General features: G+C 47.3%; 1 protein-coding gene across 2 annotated transcripts in view; it reads right to left on the bottom strand.

Moving 5' to 3' along the window:
• The window catches only part of ATF6 (activating transcription factor 6), a 105,121-nt gene extending 86,883 nt beyond the window's left edge, over positions 1-18,238 (bottom strand). For both annotated transcript variants that reach the window (XM_066260999.1, XM_066261000.1), the window contains exons 1-7: positions 18,011-18,238; positions 16,873-17,150; positions 13,240-13,316; positions 12,378-12,465; positions 11,121-11,224; positions 7,239-7,368; positions 5,867-6,070 (exon numbers count right to left, since the gene is read on the bottom strand). In XM_066260999.1, the coding sequence (XP_066117096.1) occupies positions 5,867-6,070; positions 7,239-7,368; positions 11,121-11,224; positions 12,378-12,465; positions 13,240-13,316; positions 16,873-16,924 (655 nt within the window). In that variant the 5' untranslated portion in view covers positions 16,925-17,150; positions 18,011-18,238. The remainder of the gene's footprint in view (positions 1-5,866; positions 6,071-7,238; positions 7,369-11,120; positions 11,225-12,377; positions 12,466-13,239; positions 13,317-16,872; positions 17,151-18,010) is intronic.
• Between the last annotated feature and the right edge of the window lie 594 nt (positions 18,239-18,832).

The raw sequence follows: 18,832 nt of genomic DNA, 5'->3' as shown, positions 1-18,832 counted from the left end.
CTGTCCCACACGGCGGGCTGGCCTGCAGCTGGGGTGCGGGTGAGACCCCATGGAGGGATGTGTACCCACCGCCCCAGCGCAGTCAGCAGCAGCACACGACCATGGTGACCTTCCTTGTCCTGCTTTAACAAACCCAGTTCGTTCCTTTTCAAGTTATTAGCAGTATATTTCCATATATTTTTTCTCAACTACACACACATCAAATTTGCTAAGTTATACATAGATTTCTCTAAGTATTAACCTCTGAAATGTATTAGTGCTAAAAGAACTTTTCATATTACAAATAACATTTTACAGTGACACACAGAACCATATATTTCAAATAAATGGGATTTAGAAACACATCACCAAAAACAGAGCTTCACTAATTCAATGCTTGGAAAAACAGAGGGAGGGCTACAAATATCAAAAGTGTTAAAACTCTGAGATGAATTCTCAGCTATCATGCACAGGAAACATAAACCTGTAATCTAGAATGGTCTGTAGATAATAACAATTCCCTTACCCCAAAAATCAACCTACAAGTCTTATTTATTTATTTATTTTTTACAGAGACAGAGAAAGAGAGTCAGAGTGAAGGATAGACAGGGACGGAGAGATGAGAAGCATCAATCATTCGTTTTTCATTGCGCATTGCGACACTTTAGTTGTTCATTTTTTTTTAAATGTTCCACATTTAATTATTTTATTTTATTTTATTTACTCACTTTTAGAGAGGAGAGAGAGAGGGAGAGAGAGACAGAGAGAGAGGAGAGAGAGACAGAGAGAGAGAGAAGGGGGGGAGGAGCAGGAAGCATCAACTCCCATATGTGCCTTGACCAGGCAAGCCCAGGGTTTTGAACCGGCGACCTCAGCATTTCCAGGTCAACGCTTTATCCACTGCGCCACCACAGGTCAGGCCTAGTTGTTCATTGATTGCTTTCTCATATGTGCCTTGACCATGGGCCTTTAGCAGACCGAACAACCCCTTGCTTGAGCCAGCGACCTTGGGTCCAAGCTAGTGAATTTTTGCTCAAACCAGATGAGCCCACGCTCAAGCTGGCAACTTTGGGGTCTTGAACCTGCGCCACCACCTGGTGTCAGGCAATCATTAGTTTTTCGTTGCGTGTTGCAACACCTTAGTTGTTCATTGATTGCCCCTCATATGTGCCTTGACCGCGGGCCTTCAGCAGACTGAGTAACCCCTTGCTAGAGCCAGCGACCTTGGGTTCAAGCTGGTGGGCTTTTTGCTCAAACCAGATGAGCCCATGCTCAAGTTGATGACCTCGGGGTCTCGAACCTGGGTCCTCTGCATCCCAGTCCAACGCTCTATATCCGCTGCGCCACCACCTGGTCAGGCTACAAGTCTTTTCTTAATCTCCACATTTAACATGATTTAAAAATTATGCTAATCTGAACAGAACTAGCATCAAAACCTACAAAAGATTCATATAACTCATAACCCTGGTCCATTAGAGACCATACTGGCCTGTTGAGCCCATTCTCAGCCCAGGCCCATCCCATCAGGCGCTGAGAGCCTCGCCGACCAGCACAGGTGCTAGAGCCCCCAGAGCAAAGGGCAGGCAGGCACTGCTGTGACCACACTTGGACATCACACATATGCATAACTTGTCTTCACGGGGAAAGGCTTAGAGTTTCAGACGGTGTAACATGGGCCATGTAAAACTCAGCTCTGTATTTCAAAGGATCAAGGAAAACTAAAAATCAAAATGCCTCAGGACACCTGTTTGTTAAAACCATCTGTCTTAGCTTAAAAAAGAAGAAAATCACGTCTACGAAATCAAAGTATAGTTTCAGATGGCCCCCCAAATCATGCTAAACCTAGCACAATAGTATTTTGTCTCAGATAAATTAGTAAATTAGTGAGAAAGAGATAAGCATAATTTGATAGATTTGTAATATTTACTTGGGCATAAATGATCACTGAACATTTTTATCTTCTCATTTTCCCTTGAAATATGTTTTATGAAATAAAAACATAAAATGAGAAAATGACTCACAAACTGATACAAATACACAGGCCAAATATGCAAATAAAAATCATAAGCAAATAAAATAAACAGCAAATGACAAAGTGTTAGGTCTTTTAATAACACTATGAAATTACAGTCAATCTGGCACTATAAAAGGACACACTCATCAGGATGCAAAACTCACACCCAGGATTCCGCCCTGAAGTCTGGCGCTCTATTTTCAAACCACAAACACCACGTCATCCAATGATCGTGACTGTCCTTTCAGTTTTTTGGATTGGGAAATACATGGCGAGAAAAGACTATGGAAGAACTTAGTAAGGGTTTTAAATAAATCCGTAGTCCATTAACCAACAGTGTAACCACGAAGTCTGAAGCCAGCAGCACAGACTCAGGAAATGAGTACTGAGGCGTCTCCAGCATAGGCTGCACATGCAGGTGCAGGCGCCGTGACCTCTCCCCCACCACCCATCCCAGGGTCCTGGTCTGCAGAGAGACCCATAGACTGCCACCAGGACTTCGGCAAGGGCGTATCAGAAGCAGTGTTCCACATCTTCTGATTTTAAAAACTGTGATGAAAAGATCTCCAAAAAAATGAAAAGCTGTTCTCTGAGTTCTGAGACTATTGCAAAGAATGCAGGACATAGTCAACATAGAAAATTAAGTCACTTCAAAGCAGGTCTTACTTGGAGCTCAGTCCCAGGTTTACAGCCTTGGCCGATGACACTGGCAGGGGCTTTGCCCTATTTCTCCAAACTAATGTAGAAAAATAAGCTATGGTGGACCAACACTGTCAAGCTATGACAGTGCTGTCTCCTCAGACAGCTGCAGCCGGGGGCCAGAGAGGAAGCTTCTCCAGGTCTGAGGCCAGCATGGCTCCAAGTCCTGCCGGCCTCTCTGCCTCCCTTTCTCCACAATGCACACCACGCCCTTTCACCCCACTGTGCCCAGGTTCCCTCAATTCTGACAGCCTCTAGATCAAGGGTCAATACAGAACAGGGAGAAAGCTGAATTTCTATGAAAAAAACCTACAAACTCTCACAGTGACTGGCTATTCACAGACCTGCTCACTAGATCCCAAACTGCAAAGTAAAGGGCTGCTGGGGCCCTACCAGTTAGCAGCTGCACTTAGTCACTACTGTCCCTAATGTGGAAACAGTCATAAGGGACATAGCACAGGCTGTGTATCCGTTTTGGCAGCTCAACATCCTCTCGGGCGTTACACACAAACCCCCCCGATGGACGCAGTTGGACGCCTGCCGGACGCAGCTGACTAAGGATGACTCAGCACTGTGACAGGTCTTCCTTTCCACTGTCTTCAAAGCTCTCAGATGATGTAGGACCATCTACAGAAGGCCCAGGACAGCTGTGTGACTTGGGGAAGTAATCTCTCTGTGTTTTGACTTTTCACAACATGGAGATGACAGCAGCACCTCCCCTCAGAGCTGGTGGAAGGAGTAAATAAGCTGCACACTTCAGGGTCGGCACAGAGCAGGAATGTAAATATTAGCCATTATTATTGCTATCATTATTATTACCCACCTAAATAAGAGCTTCCGTAAGGGTACTATATGATATGTGTTGTTAATACATAATCAATAACTGTGTATCATTAATTTGTTAGTTCTCACAGCTGTTACTTAACTGTTTACAGACTTGCTGATCCCCAACCCTGCACTCAGTGACACAGCTCAGCATTCTTCCAGAGACAACACAGTGCCAGACTCAGAGCCAGACCACTGGGCTCAGTTCTGCCTGCGTGTCACCACAGAGACCTGGGCACATAGCTACCTCCACCCTCCGTTCCAGTAAGGTGCACTGTCTTCCACCCGGAAACCTGTGACAGGATATCGTCCTCTCTGTCCCCATCCCCTCCCACGCCATCCAATTCCCGAGCCCCAGCTCGCCATTCTCACGATCATGGCAGGGCGCCCCGCCTCTCCCCTGAACCGCCTGCATAGGACTCAAGTGTGGAAAGGCAGAAGCTGCTCCAGGCAGAGAGAACAGCATAAACCAAGAAACCAGGAAACACAAGACAATTTAGGGACCTCGGCTGGACCACTGGTGCTAGAAAGAGGGCATGCAGAAAAGGGTGATGCTACACTGCAAAGTGAGGGAACTGAACTGGGGCCACACCAGGACGGCTTACACTCTGGGCAGGGGTCCCGACTTGCCCCTCTGAGAGCCGCTTCTCGTTTCCAGGGGTGAAATGCTTACTGCGAAAGCTGACACTGCAACCATAAAATGCCTCTCCTCCCTCATCCCGTTCTCAAACAGAGACACATGTCAATCTGTCACTGTGGTCACATCACCTCTCTAGACTGGACTGTGAGAGCAGGTGTGATTAGCACAGGTTCCCTAAAACAAGCACTGTGTGCAGATGCTGGACAGATACAGAAGCACTCCAGTCCTAAGTGACGCAGGGTTCCGGCTTCTGACACCAAAACTGCTCAGAAAAGAACAGTTGATCTTTTCAACACCAGTGAGACCTCCAAACACTCTAACAGCCAATGGGCTGCTAAGAGCAAACCCTCAGAATACCCCTTGCTTAGTATACAAGTCACGCTAATGTTAGACATTTACTATTTTTTTAAATTTTTTTATTTATCGATTTTAGAGAGAGGAAGGGAGAGAGACAAATACCAATCCATTCCTGTATGTGCCCTGACTGCAGATCGAACCTGCAACCTTTGTGTATCAGGACAGTACTTTAACCAACTGAGCTAACCGGCTAGATTCCACTTTTTGTATGTGTTTTTAGTAGCTTATGGGAAGTAGAATGAGGTTCTTCCCAAGTTTAAACTCTTAGCTTTTGGGGAAAACACAGATCCTTTTGAGACCCTAATGATGGTTCTGGAGACCATCCCTAGGAAAAAACCACACATAGACATCTACCAGATCTTGCATCCTGTGTCAGGAGTTCACGAACACTTCACCTCTGTGTAGGGACCACAGGCTCCCGTCCCACAGGAGTGCCACTGTCCACAGGAAAAGGGCAGCAGTGCCGGCCCCACACTGAGAGGGCAGGGATTTGGGTCTGTCTGCATCCATCCAGTCTCCCTCCTAGTTCTTTTTATCCGTGTCGTATGGTCTATGACCGAGGAATAGAACAAAGCTACCTGGAAATCAGACCTAGGACCTTGTGCTCATTGAAACCAGTCCACAAAAACGAGCTCACAGTCGTAGCTAGAAAGAGCCATAAAGCAAATGCAGCCTTGTGCTGACTGACAGCCTGGCAGCCCGGACCCACAAACACTGCATCCTCCTGGACCACCAGCGGAGCCCAGGTAGAGACGCCGCACAGACCTGTGCTCGTGAAGGCACATCAGCACACGTGCCAGTCAGTCCCTCAGTCTCAACAGCATCAACGCTGACCTCCATGGACTCTTGCAGAGTCAGGTCTGTGCAGCCATCTGGTGGACAAAAGGCAGAAATGCACAAACAGTTATGCCTCCCAAAGCAGCCATGCTCACGCCTCACGAGTGACATCCTGGCCCTATTGCCAAACACACCTACTAGACCTAGGACAGGCTAGGCTGCTGAAAGACTGCCTCCCCTCATATCCTCATACACCAAAAGTCCACAGACACAACACCCGCAGGATGAAACATCACCCAGGAAGCTCCCCAGATTTTCTTCTTCACTGCAAGCGGTTGTAGTTACAAGCCTTTCATCACTAAAGCTGTTAGGAAAAAGACGTGTCGGGCATAAGTGACCTGGACAGCGGCCTCCCTATTGGGACAGGAGCAACAGATCAGTCCCCCACAACCTCCAGAACCCAGGACGAGTCGTGACACACAGCATGAGCCCGGAGAGTGCAACCGGAACTAACACACCTCGTCAGCACAGCCTGGGCGGCCCCCGCTACCCCACCCAGCCTGCCACTCAGGTACCTTTCGTGGGGGCCGGGTGTATGCTGATAACCGGCTGCTGCTTGGCCAGTGGCACGAGGGTTGGCAGAGCCTGAATAATGATGGTTTTGGCAGGAACACTGGAGCTCGTCTGAGTCTTGGGCGCTGCCGGAAGCAGTAAGGGCTTGGGCTGCAGTGAAGGCTTTGAGTTCATCTGAAGTTTTTTCTTTGGAGTCAGCCCATTTTCTGAAGAAAAGCCAAACCATAAATCAATCTGAAGATGATGAAGCTAATCATAGAAAACAGATTCTATTATGCACCTTTCTCCACACTCTGACCTAAGAAGTAGGCTATCCTGACCTCTGAGTAACTATCTTTAACTGAAGTTTAAGCATAGCTACTCCATACCTTAAATGGTGTGAAGAAAAGTCCTTAATCTAAGGACTTCCTTTCTTTTTAGTGAGGTATAATCAACATATAGCATTATATTGGTTTTAAGTGTACAATGCCACAATTCAGAATCTGTATCTCAAAATGATTATCACAATACGGCCAGTTAACATCTCTCAACATACGATTACAAAATTACTTTTTCTTGCAATGAGAACTTTTTTTTTTTATTTATTTTTTTTTACAGAGACAGAGAGTGAGTCAGAGAGAGGGACAGACAGGGACAGACAGACAGGAACGGAGAGAGATAAGAAGCATCGATCATTAGTTTTTCATTGCACGTTGCAACACCTTAGTTGTTCATTGATTGCTTTCTCATATGTGCCTTGACCGCGGGACTTCAGCAGACTGAGTAACCCCTTGCTGGAGCCAGCAACCCTGGGGTCAAGCTGGTGGAATTTTGCTCAAAACAGATGAGCCCACGCTCAAGCTGGCGATCTCGGGGTCTCGAACCTGGGTCCTCTGCATCCCAGTCCGACGCTCTATCTACTGCACCACCGCCTGGTCAGGCGCAATGAGAACTTTTAAAACCTCCTCTCCTAGCACCTTTCAAATATGCAGGACAATGTCATGAAGGGCAGTCGCCCTGCTGTCCATGACACCCAGCTCTGGCTCACCTGGCTGAGCTGCAGCTCTGGCAAAGGGATGTGAACTGTGGAGCACAGTGACACCACTGACTACAGCCTGGAGACGATGAGTGACAAGCGTCACAGCCCTCTCACATCCAGCACCTGCACCTTGAAGACGAGGGCCTGAATCTACTATAAAGCCTCTTTCATCTCTAAAGACGGAGGGGACCAGAAAAGGATCTCCTCCTCCTCACCCTCCTCCTCCTCTGCACGGCAGCCCTCCAGGACAAACAGCACGCCAGACTAAGGCACATGCACGCAACCCAGCCTTCTCCTGGGAATGCAGCCTGAGCTCAGCTACGGCACAGGTGACCCCGTCAGACAGGGAATAATACCAGCTTTGCTCCTGGGACTGGCGACAGGCTTGTCCTCCTTCGGTGGTTCAGCTGCGCAGGGACCGCTGGCGCTTTCTCCATAGAGAGAAAGGGGAGACATCTGGGAGGCAGAAGACAAATCCAGTTCCTCCTGCAGCAAAATCAAACACAAACTTACCCAGAATAGCACAATCCCTGAGCAGGAAACCTCTCAGAAAGAGAGGCAAGATGCACAGAGAAACACTGCAAGACAGCACCATGGCGAAGGTGTGATGTATCAGAAACTTTACACAGTAGGTACTAAGACACTGCAGATATACCAACATTTCCCATCAATCCTGAAAGAAAAATAACTCAACATGCAGAGTCTACCCATGAATCGCTGCTCTGCTCCTACATCCCCCCCCACAAACTTTCTATTTCACTTGGTCCCCATCATAAAGACATTTGGTACCTCGTGAGGCTACAACAGTACAACACCACTACCCTTTCCCCCAATCTCTCATTCAGTCATACAAGACTCTAAAATGCAATAATTTTTACTATTTTTATCCTTTTCTGTCCATCAACAGCTTTGTCCCAAGTGGTTTGAAAGAAGGCTGAACACTGAAGAGTGCAGGGCTATTCTCTTTCCTTTAGTGAGTGAACAGAGAAAAAGAGAGTGTAAAGATATTAATAGTTCCCAAGAGACTTTTAATCTTCAGTGGACCTGTCTCATTCTGATACAATAAAGAAAGTTAACATAGAATACAAGTAGCATTTCTATTCAGAGAAAAAAAAATGCTATGTATAATCATGGAATAAAAATAATCACTACATCTTACATCTTCAAAATAATCTGTAAGATTATAAAAAGAGAGTTTAAGAGAATTCTTGTTTACTCTCAGCAGGACACAGGTCCTCTCAAGTAAAAAAAATTAAAAAAATAAAAACTACCCAGAAGCCATAAAGAGAAGAAGAAACAGATTCGAACAAGCAACAATTAAAATACTTTATAATAAAATATAGAGCATAAATAGTTAAAAGATACAGAGTTAAGTCCTTAGATGGATTACAACCTGTTATTAAATAGGAAACCATGACTCCAGTTCATACTGATATAAACAAAGAAATGAATAAAATCTGATGAGAACAGGACATTTTTACATAGTCCTAAAAAATACCTGCTCACAAAACACTTCTTTATGGCAAAGGGAGAAAGAGAACTTCATGGTGGGAAGAGCCAGGCAGACCCCACCGGAGCCCAGTGGACAAAGCGACACCTTCAGTAACAGGACAGGTGTGCCACCTCACCAAAGCAAATGACAAAGCATCTCATCTGTGATGTCCCTGCCGCAAACACAAACCCTGACTCGAATCCTGAGAAACATCTGACTCCAGCTGAGGGCCATTCCGACAATAATTGTCTATAATCTCCAGGTCATGTAAGTCGAGGAAGAATGAACTATTTCAGATAAAGGAGGTTAAGGGACAAGACCAGCACATGCCCTGTATGACTCCACACTGTACCCCTTTGCTGTCTGGGGACATCTCTGGACCACGGGCACAATGAGGTGGAGCTGAGGGTTAGATGACAGTAATCTATTAATGCTTGTTTCCTGATTTTGATAGCCAGACTAGACTGTGGCTACATAAGTCATGTCCTTGCTTGCAGGAAGCAGACACTGAAGTATTTGGGTGTGGTAGGACACCCAGCTGGCAACTTAGTGCCAAATGGTTCCAGAAAAATAAGCTCTTTAATGTATTTGTACCATTTCTGTAAATCTGAGATTGTTTCAAAAAAAAAACATGGCCCTGGCCAGTTAGCTCGGTGAGAGCATCATCCTGAAACAACAAGGTTGTGGGTTCAATTCCTGGTCAGGGCAGACACAGGAAGCAACAAATGAATGCATGACTGAGTGGAACAACAAATAAATGTTTCTCTTCCCCGTCCTCTCTCTGTCTCTCTAAAAAATCAGGCCCTGGCCAGCTGGCTCAGCGGTAGAGCGTCGGCCCAGCGTGTGGAAGTCCCGGGTTCAATTCCTGGCCAGGGCACACAGGAGAAGTGCCCATTTGCTTCTCCACCCTTCCCGCTCTCCTTCCTCTCTATCTCTCTCTTCCCCTCCCGCAGCCACAGCTCCATTGGAGCAAAGTTGGCCTTGGTGCTGAGGACAGCTCCATGGCCTCCGATTCAGGTGCTAGAATGGCTCCGGTTGCAACAGTGCAACACCCCAGATGGGCAGAGCATCACCCCCTGGTGGGCATGCCGGGTGGATCCCAGCATGTGGGAGTCTGTCTCTCTGCCTCCCCGCTTCTCACTTCAGAAAAATAAAAAATTAAAAATAAATCAATAAAAAAAATCAAGCCCTGGCTGGAGAATTCAATTGGCTAGAGTGTCATCTGGAAGCACTGAGGTTGCCAGTTCAATCCCTGGTCAGGGCACATACAGGAACAGCTCGATATTCTTGTCTCTCTCTCCCTGCCTCTCTCTAAAATAAAAATAAAATAGAAGCAATACAAGGATAAAACCATTACAGCCCCTGACTGGTGAAAAAACTCTCCTATGAGTGAAAAAGAAAGCAATAAAAAAAAAAGTATGTCTGGAGAAAACAAACACAAAAAATAAAGTTCAAAAACAAATGACAAGTTGGAGAACAAATACCTGTAACTTACTTCACGAAACCAAAACCTAATAATCCTAATATGTAATTAAACACTTTAAAAACTGAGGAGAAAAAGACCAACACAATCCGATGGGAAGAAGACAAACATGGGAACGACAGTTCATTAAGGAACCATAAGGAGTGCCTATGACACAGGTGGAAGATGCCCAAGCACTCTGCAGCAGAAACAACCAGACATTCTGTGTGGTGATGCCGGGAAACCAGCTCTTGCAGACGCTGCTCAGAAGGCCAGACAGCAGGACCCTGCAGAGGGAGGCCGGCAGAACCAGCACCTGGTGGATGAAGGAGCTCACTGTCGGGCAGGAACTCTCGCAGGGTCAGAGCACAGGGCTTGTGACTAGGAAGAAACAGTGAGACACATGGCTGGAAGGAAGAAGGGCCCCGGCACGGAGGGCCCAGCTCTGAGAGCCTGGCACCCTGGGGGTGTGTATTTCACCCACGGGAGGGTTGGGAAGTCACTCAAAGGTTTTAAGCAAAGGATTGACATAATCAAATTTTTAAAAAATGTGAAGATTTTGAAGATTCCTCTGCTAATAAAAAAGGTTTGAGGAGTGGGAGACAGAGAGCAGTTCCAATCCTATTGCCTAACACAGGAGAGACGATGACCTGGAGGGCCGAGAAGATGGGCCCCAGAGACATTAAGTCCGTGGCATCGTCAGGGTTCTGAAAATGACAAGATATAGAGTCTGCCAGAGAGCATGTATGGAAACACTAATTTGAATTTTTCTTCTTATGTTTTCCCTTTCTTCATTCCAGAAAGAACCTAAGTCCTTTGATACGTCTTTTCCTGGCCTCAGAGCTTTTATCTGGATGGAAAGCAGAATCATTTTATGGAGCTACCAGACTTGTGTAAAAATCTCGGCCATTCGAAACGCGGGCTAGGCAAGACTGTTCCAGGTTCACGGTTGAGGGCTTACACAAACAACCGTCTCACAGCCTTCTGTGCCCTTAAACAATGTCTATTCCAACAGGGAGGAGAGAGGGGGCAGGGAGAGAAGACAAGCTATAAACAGAGAGCCCTGAATCCTGGGAAAGTGCAATGCACAAATGAACACAGAGAGAACGAAACCAGGGGGACATGGCTTTCTAGACCCCCAGGGACTTCCTCGAGACTCGGAGTCCTCAGGGTCAGAAGAACAAGTGAGGCTCAGAGCATGCTTGGTAAACGTGGACGGCCTCCCCGTGCACGTACTATCCAGCAGCACCACAGCCGAAGCCGCCACAGAAACTGGCTACTTACAGGGACGTGCTGAGTTGAAGAGGAGTCCACTGACTGTGGAGACGACACTGAGCACCTGGGGGAGGCTGGAGAAAGTGGCTGAGGTTCTGCCTTGATACCTTTAACTGAAAAACACAGAGGAAAAGTCTTCCCACTGGACAGTTTACATTGAGTCAAGTGAACAAGAAAGAAGGTAAAATTCACTTGTAAAATACAATCATGAGGAAGCTAAGGTCACCAGTTTGTCATCAAGTGAAAACTCAAGATAAGAAAGCAGTCCACCTGCGTGCTCTGTCTGTGTGCACCTTGTGCGTGAGCATGAGTGTGAGCATGCTCATGCACCCACTCACACTCACTCTAGTTCTCTGGGAGACACACGAGAAACCTACCTCCTCCCACCCAGGAGGGGAGTGTTGTCCCCCTCCGTCTGAATCTAGGTGGGCTTATGACTCCTTCATCTACAATGCTGTGTGAATTACTGTTTGTGTCCCGGAACACCCCTACTTGAGCCTCTGAAGTGAAATGACCATGGACACCATGCTGTGGGGAAGCCAGGCCGTAGGGAAAGGCCATATGCAGGTTCCCCAGTGGGCAGTCCTCACCCCCAAGTCACCCCAGACCTGGCACTGACATGTGAGTAAAGACACCTGAAGAGACATCTAGCCCCCAAGATGCCAAGTGGCTTATGTACCCTGTTGTGTGACATGCGATCATCAGTGCAGGCCCAGCTGAGCTGGCTACCATTAGGGCCTCTTGATCAGGACCCTAGAAGGACGCTGACAGGTAGGAGAAGGGGAGAAAGATTTTCCATCCTCCATCAACTTCACTGCAAGTGACAGCTTGCCACAGGTCCCAGCTCCTGTCTGCACACCGGGCCCCTCTCCACAGGCAAGGAGAGCACCTCCTCAGGTGACGGAACCACAGGCACAGGCCCTACACCAAGTTCCTGCATTCCGGTAACCCCAGGCTTTTCCCTTTGGTTCCCTAGGTCTGTCTGGTTCTTGGGGTAAACTCTTGTAGAGATTTTACATGTAAGTCAAAATCAGTATTTCTGATATGAATTCTTTACTCATGTACATGACCAAAACAAAACTATGAAATTCTTATCTCTGTTATGGAAGAATTTCACATATGCAGTGCCATACCAGAGGTAAAATATACAGTCCCTAGGGTCTTTAACCCATCAAAGCAGCCCAATGACCCATCTATGTGACTATTACCAAACTACAAAATGAAGTGGATCCACTTAAAGTTTTTACCAATGAAATACATCGTTACCTGTACAGAACTGGTTGTTGATGTCCCAAAGGCCTGTCTCCCATGCCATCAAGTCCAAATCAAAATCAAGGTTATCAAAATTGCTTTCCTGTAGGTTTCAAGCCAGCAAAAGAAGATGAGAATAAAATATATACATCTAGAAATCAAACTCTCAGATGCAATTTGCCATAAATAACATAACTGCTATTACCCAACTTAGTAAAAATAATTTCCTGAGTCAATCGGTTCACCCTGAGCGAGTCCTGACCTTGGAGAGCCCATTGAGAGACCAATGTGGTTACGGAAGCACAGTGGCAACAGCTAGGGGAGAGCCGCTGGTCCCATTCTTATCAGTGGGAATGGACCATTATAACGATCACAAAATATGTCAGTCGTAAGGGAGCTGCAGCAAAATAAAAATAAGTTTTCCACTGCCATGAAAGAAAATGACTCAAAGCAAATTCCCACTTACACCAGCCCTAGAGACAGAGGAAAAACCGAGTAAGAACATAGCTAAAGTTTCAGAGCATTCTACACTATAGATCGTAACTTTTAAAAGGTCTGTAAGTTCCACTTGAGTGGATCTGTGGCTCATATAAACCCCTTAACATCACTGTTTCTCTTATGCAGCAATATCCACAAAAACGAAGAAATAGGCAGTTAAGTGACTTTTCCAGGGTCCCCCCTCCCTCCAAGCAAAGGTGGACTTAGAATACAACCAATGCAATTTCTACAATCTTTAATTTACTGGCTACAAAATGGTTACTAACTTCCATACTCAGTTTTTAAACTTCAATAACTAGCCTAAACCAGTTATCCTGAAACCTTAGAGTAACAGGGACATATCACACGATTCAGTATTTCTCCTCTAGTAAATACTTACATAAGTTTCATTTGCCGCATCCAAGCGCAGGTCCTCCGGGTCTGTGAGGTAACCAAGTTCAGCAAACAGAGCAGAGTCTGAGGACAGAAGAGTAGGAGATGAGCTGTCACTTCAGTGTCTGGCACAAGAATCAGCACTACATTCTGACGCCAGCTCTGTCAGAAGATCTCACGAGGATCCACAGAAAGTGGCGGCCCTGGTTACCTCACCAGCACCCTGCATGTCTATGCTGGTCCCGCCCTATGACTATCTAGACTTCCCTTAACAGTAGTCGGCTGGGGTAGCAATTATTTTTAGTTTGCTCAGCAAGCTTTCCCGCCTGACCTCCGCCTTAACCATTCACTTAATTCACTCACTTACTTCTGATAAGATGAGAAACAGCCACCGGAAGTCAGGGGTGACCTTAGAAAGAACAGTCTGGGTGGAGTGGCAGAACCTGACTAGAGTGGGTTCAAGAGACAATGAAAGGAAACACTAGGCAGGGGTCTCCAAGCTTTTTACACAGGGGGCCAGTTCACTGTCCCTCAGACCACTGGAGGGCTGCCAAATACAGTGGTCCTCTCACTGGCCACCAATGAAAGAAGTGCCCCTTCCAGAAGTGCAATGGGGGCTGGATAAATGGCCTCAGGGGGCCGCATTGCGGCCCTCGACCGTAGTTTGAGGACTAGAGTCAGTGAACATGGGCTTTTTTTTTTTTAAAGGATTCTTGGACCGACCGGTTGGCTCAATGGTGGAGCGTTGGCCAGGCATGTCATGTGAATGTCCCAGATTCAATTCCCAGTCAGGGCACACAGGAGAAGCAACTATCTGCTTATCCACTTATCCACTTCTCCCTCTCCCCCTTCTCTCTCTCTCCACTGCCTCCGCCCCCCTCCTTCTACAGCTATGGCTTGACTGGTTCGAGCGCATCAGCCCCAGGCACTGAGGATGGCTCCTTGGAGCCTCTGCTAGCTCGGTGTGAGCTCGGCCCCAGATGGAGGTTGCTGGGTGGGATCCCGGTCGAGGCACATGCGGGAGCCTGTCTCTCCATCTCCCCTCCTCTCACTTGGAAAAGAAGAAGAAAGAAAAACAGAATTCTGCTGTAAAATAAAGAAGTGTGGCGGCAGCCAGAAGGGAAGTAACATCTAAAGAGGTACTATCTGCTCCACTATTCTGTAAATCTAAAACTGTACTAAAAAGAGTCTATTAAATATGTGAAATTCAAATTCCACTGTCCACAAGGAAGTTGTAATGGTGGAGTCCAGAAACTGCAAGAGACCACATGGCCTAAAATATTTACTATCCGGATCTTCACAGAAAATGTTTGCGAAATCCTGCTCTAAATTCCATTACTGAAGTTAAATAGGGAAAGGACTCTTCATCACAAGCTGTTTTGAACTAATCAATTTAGTTGACTTACTCAGTTGTTGTGGTCACTAAATACATAATCTGACTCTAAATTTCACTGGTTAGCTTCTAATTAAAAAAAAAAAATCAAATCAAATCAGTGAAGTACTTCCCAGAAAAAAAAAGACATATTCTACTGAGAAACACTAGCAGACAGAAATGTTTCACTCTAATACCTACAAAATCTACCTGATTTACTGAACACCTAAGGAATCAGAATTAAAATGTTCAACTAAGAGAGGATCGTTAACAGTATGAAAAGAAAGCCTGGGAATGGGCACATTCAGGGAGAGGCAGACTGACTACATGATCTGAATACTCTGTTAAAGAACAGTAAGAGCAAGAGTCAACTGTTTAGATTAGTCAGGAAAATGCAGACTGCGCATCAGTAGATAAAATATAATATAATGCTATCAGGAAGTGTCCATAGTTCTAGCTTAAGAGTATCATGAATAATGTATAGTTTACTACCTGAGAAAATAATCCTAACTACCTAATATAACTGGGGGTGGGGGAGGGGCTTGGTAAGAATCTGTACAAGTAATTTAGGGAAGTAGTGCAGAAGTGATGACAGCACAGGCTTTGTAGGTAGACAAACCTAGTTCTGATCCAGCTTCTGCCACTCACTAGCTCTAAGACCAAGCATTCATTCTCTCTCAGCCTCAGTTTACTCATCTGTAAAATAACAGGACCTCACTGGACTGTTGGAAGGTTAAATAAGATAATGCATGCAAGAATTCAGCAGGGCACCTGACACGAAATGCCAAATAAGTGGCCATTGTTCCTATTTCTACTATCTTTGGCTTGGGAAACTCCTGTTGGAATAGTCTAAAGTTCTTCCAGCACTCATAAAAAATTTACCAAAGGCCTGAAATTAGTTTCTAACAATACATAATTTAAAAGTTCTGCCTTTGGAAAATCAAGTGAGGACTTCAGTTGAACAAATGAATTATGATCACACTGTGCTCCTCCTGAAAATGATGGTCCAAGGGGAAAGAAGACCAGTCTGGGTTCCCTCCACATTCCAAAGCTGGTGAATGGTGTAGGCACAGCACAGGGCCACTCCAGACCTACACAATCCCAAATTCCCAGTGAAACCGAAGAAGAGAATCAGCATTTGGCCTGGCAATCCCTAGCAAGATACGGTCCCTCTGAACACACAGATGACAACGCTTCTCCACTCTCATTCCCACCCTCCTGACAACAAAACTTAATGAACTATGTGATCACAAGGAAACCCAGAGCCCCATCTGGAGAGCAGTTAGAACTAGGGAGGCTCCTAGGTCCATCCCCGTGATAGACCAGAGGGCAAGTGCCTGGTGCCCTACTTCTCTGCTAGAACAGACAGACATCAAGTCCAGAGCAACAATGTACACAGCGAGACTAGCATCTGTTGCACGCTCATTCTCATATCCATATGTACATACACAGGTGCGCATGCACACATACAGATGTGCACACACAGCTACACACTCACATACACCAGCACAGATACACACTCGTACAGACACGCACCCACATACACATATACACATGTATGTGTGTATACACGGGCACACACACACATACACGCGCACACACAGGAATAGACACCACACATAAACACGTAAACACAGGTGCACCAGCACACATACACACTCGTACAGACACGCACTCACATACACATACACACACGTATGTGTGTATACATAGGCACACATTCACGTACACGTACGTGCGCACACACAGGTATGGACACCACACACAAACACGTATACACACGTACACAGGTAAACACGTATGTACACAGATGCGTACAGACACACACATGCGTACGCGCGTTCACAGGTACATACACGCACACACATACACACGACACACGCACGTACACAGGTGAGCACTCACGTGCACACGCGATGAGCACACGTACAGACACGCACATGCGTACACGGGCACACACGTAGTACACAGGTGCGCGCACACTCGGCGGCCGTCACCCATCCCACGCTCCGCCACCGCCCTCCTGCCCTATGCCGCCGAACGAAGTAGTCCTCGCCCCACAAAATCTGCGCCCGGCACGCCCCCAGGACAGTGACAACCGACAGCCAGTGCCCTCAGAAGCCAGACAGCGAGCGACAGCGCGGCCAGACCCTCAGCACCACGGACGGAGCCCGCGCGGCCCTCGCTCCGGCAGACGTCCCCCACCTGTCCCCGCCGCGGGCGGGGGTGGGGGGGTAAGAAACCAGTCCTTCCTTGGGTCCCACTCACCCCAGTCCTCGTCCAGCCGCGGAGGGAGCCCGGGGCTAAAGGGCGACTCCATGGTGCCGGCAGCGCCACCCGCGCTCCCAAACACACGCTTCGGCCCTGAACTCGGTGACTGACGCCGGGACGGCGGCAGCGAGCGGACAAAATGCTGCGCAACGAGGTCGCTATGGTGGCCGCGGGCGGACAAACCGCTCAGTGCGCGTGGGTCCCACGCGTCCCAGACCGAGGCGGTTCTTGGCGGCTCCCTTTCTGAGCTGGACAGATTTTCGATCCCACTGTGTCTAAGGAGAGGGAAAAAAAATATGACACGTAAATAGTGCGTCCGTGAAAAAGAAGGTATTGCTGACATTAAGACTGAAAAGTAAAGCCCCTGTTGTAATAGCTAAGTACGGTGCCAGGTGGGTGCTAGAATGACCCGGGGACCAACTTCGTAAATTAAATAATTGTCTGATCACTATGCAGCACACCTGAAATTTTTTTTTTCAGAGGCAGAACGAGAGTTAGAGAAAGTAATAGATAGGGACAGACAGACCGGAACAGAGAGAGATGAGAAGTATCAATCATCAGTTCTTCGTTGTGGCACTTTGTTGTTCATTGATTGCTTTCTCATATGTGCCTTGACCCCGGGGCTACAGCAGACCAAGTAACCCCTTGCTCGAGCCAGCGACCTTGGGTCCTAGCTGGTGAGCTTTGCTTAAACTACATAAGCCCGCGCTCAAGCTGGCATCCTTGGGGTCTCGAACCTCTGTCCTCTGCATCCCCATCCGACGCTCTATCCACTGCGCCACCGCCTGGTCAGGTTGAATTTTTTTTAATTAATTTTTTTTTTTTTTTTTTTTTAGTCGAAAAGGAAAAGGCACACCCCCTTCTGAACACACTGGCTGGTTCCCCGCACACCCTTCTTCCTAAGACCTCAAGACCACGCCCGGGGCTAGTGCGGGGTTTCCGAGGAACTCGCGGTACCAGTGCGAGCTCCCCGCAGGCGCGCGTGAAAGAAACGCCCCCCGCACGGAGTCCGCGCCGACCGCGGGGAGGGAGCTCGGTGACACGGGGCGAACGAGCGCACGGGACAGCCCCCAGGCCCAGGACGGAAGGGCGAATCCCCTGCGCGCCACCAGGACGAGGGGCATTCCAAACCTACCTTTCCAGGACAGAAGAAACTCGGTTCCGTGCAGGAAAAAAAGTCACCGAGTCACCGACTGCCTAACCCAGCACTGAACTGAGTTCCATAAAAACAGTTTCGAGAACGCGCCTGAAGAGAGTGTGCTTCTCACGCCGGCTCAGCGGGGAATCCTTAAAACACCCGTAAGAACACGTATCCCTTACGGCTGGCCAAGCGCAGTTGGTTCCCACGGCCCCGAAAAACACCGCTTCCCAGAAGCCTCCGCGCGCCCAGCGGCGTGTTTACCGCGCGTTACATCACCCGCAGCCTGGAAACGACGCTGGGCACCGCGCAGCAGCCGCGCTCCGGGGTCCCCTCGCCCGCAACCAGATAGATGCCTGCTGTCCTCCGTCAAGCGACCGGCCTTCTTTAGGGTGACGTTCATGAACACGTTCACTGTCACCCAACTGCGAATTCAAAAATTGACATAAAAACTAAAGTAAAACCAGCACGAGTTCTCTCTTCTGTCACCACCAGGCACTTCAGTTCTGTTTTGGTTAATCACCAGCCAGTTTCTATTTGGGGTTTTGTTTTTTATAATTTTCAAAATATTCAATATTTATCTTTTATTCAAAAGAACTGCTCACGTCTAGAAAAAGGTTCATCAGCGGAGCCAGAATTCTTAGAGCCCGTTGTCTGATGTCTTGTTTTCACGGCAAGTGTTCCTCTGAAGTGGTTCATGTTGCTACGTACCTTTGGACCAAGGTGTAATTCTAAGTGAACTTGTTAAATATTCAGAAAGAAACGGTTCTGATTGTTTTTTAGAACAGAAGCTTTTTCTATCTACCCCCTCCAAAGACT

Source organism: Saccopteryx bilineata, chromosome 2, assembly GCF_036850765.1.
Source record: "Saccopteryx bilineata isolate mSacBil1 chromosome 2, mSacBil1_pri_phased_curated, whole genome shotgun sequence".
NCBI classification, from domain to species: Eukaryota; Metazoa; Chordata; class Mammalia; order Chiroptera; family Emballonuridae; genus Saccopteryx; species Saccopteryx bilineata.
The sequence above is the reverse complement of the archived record's forward strand: the minus strand, read 5'-3'. Positions and strand labels throughout refer to the sequence as shown.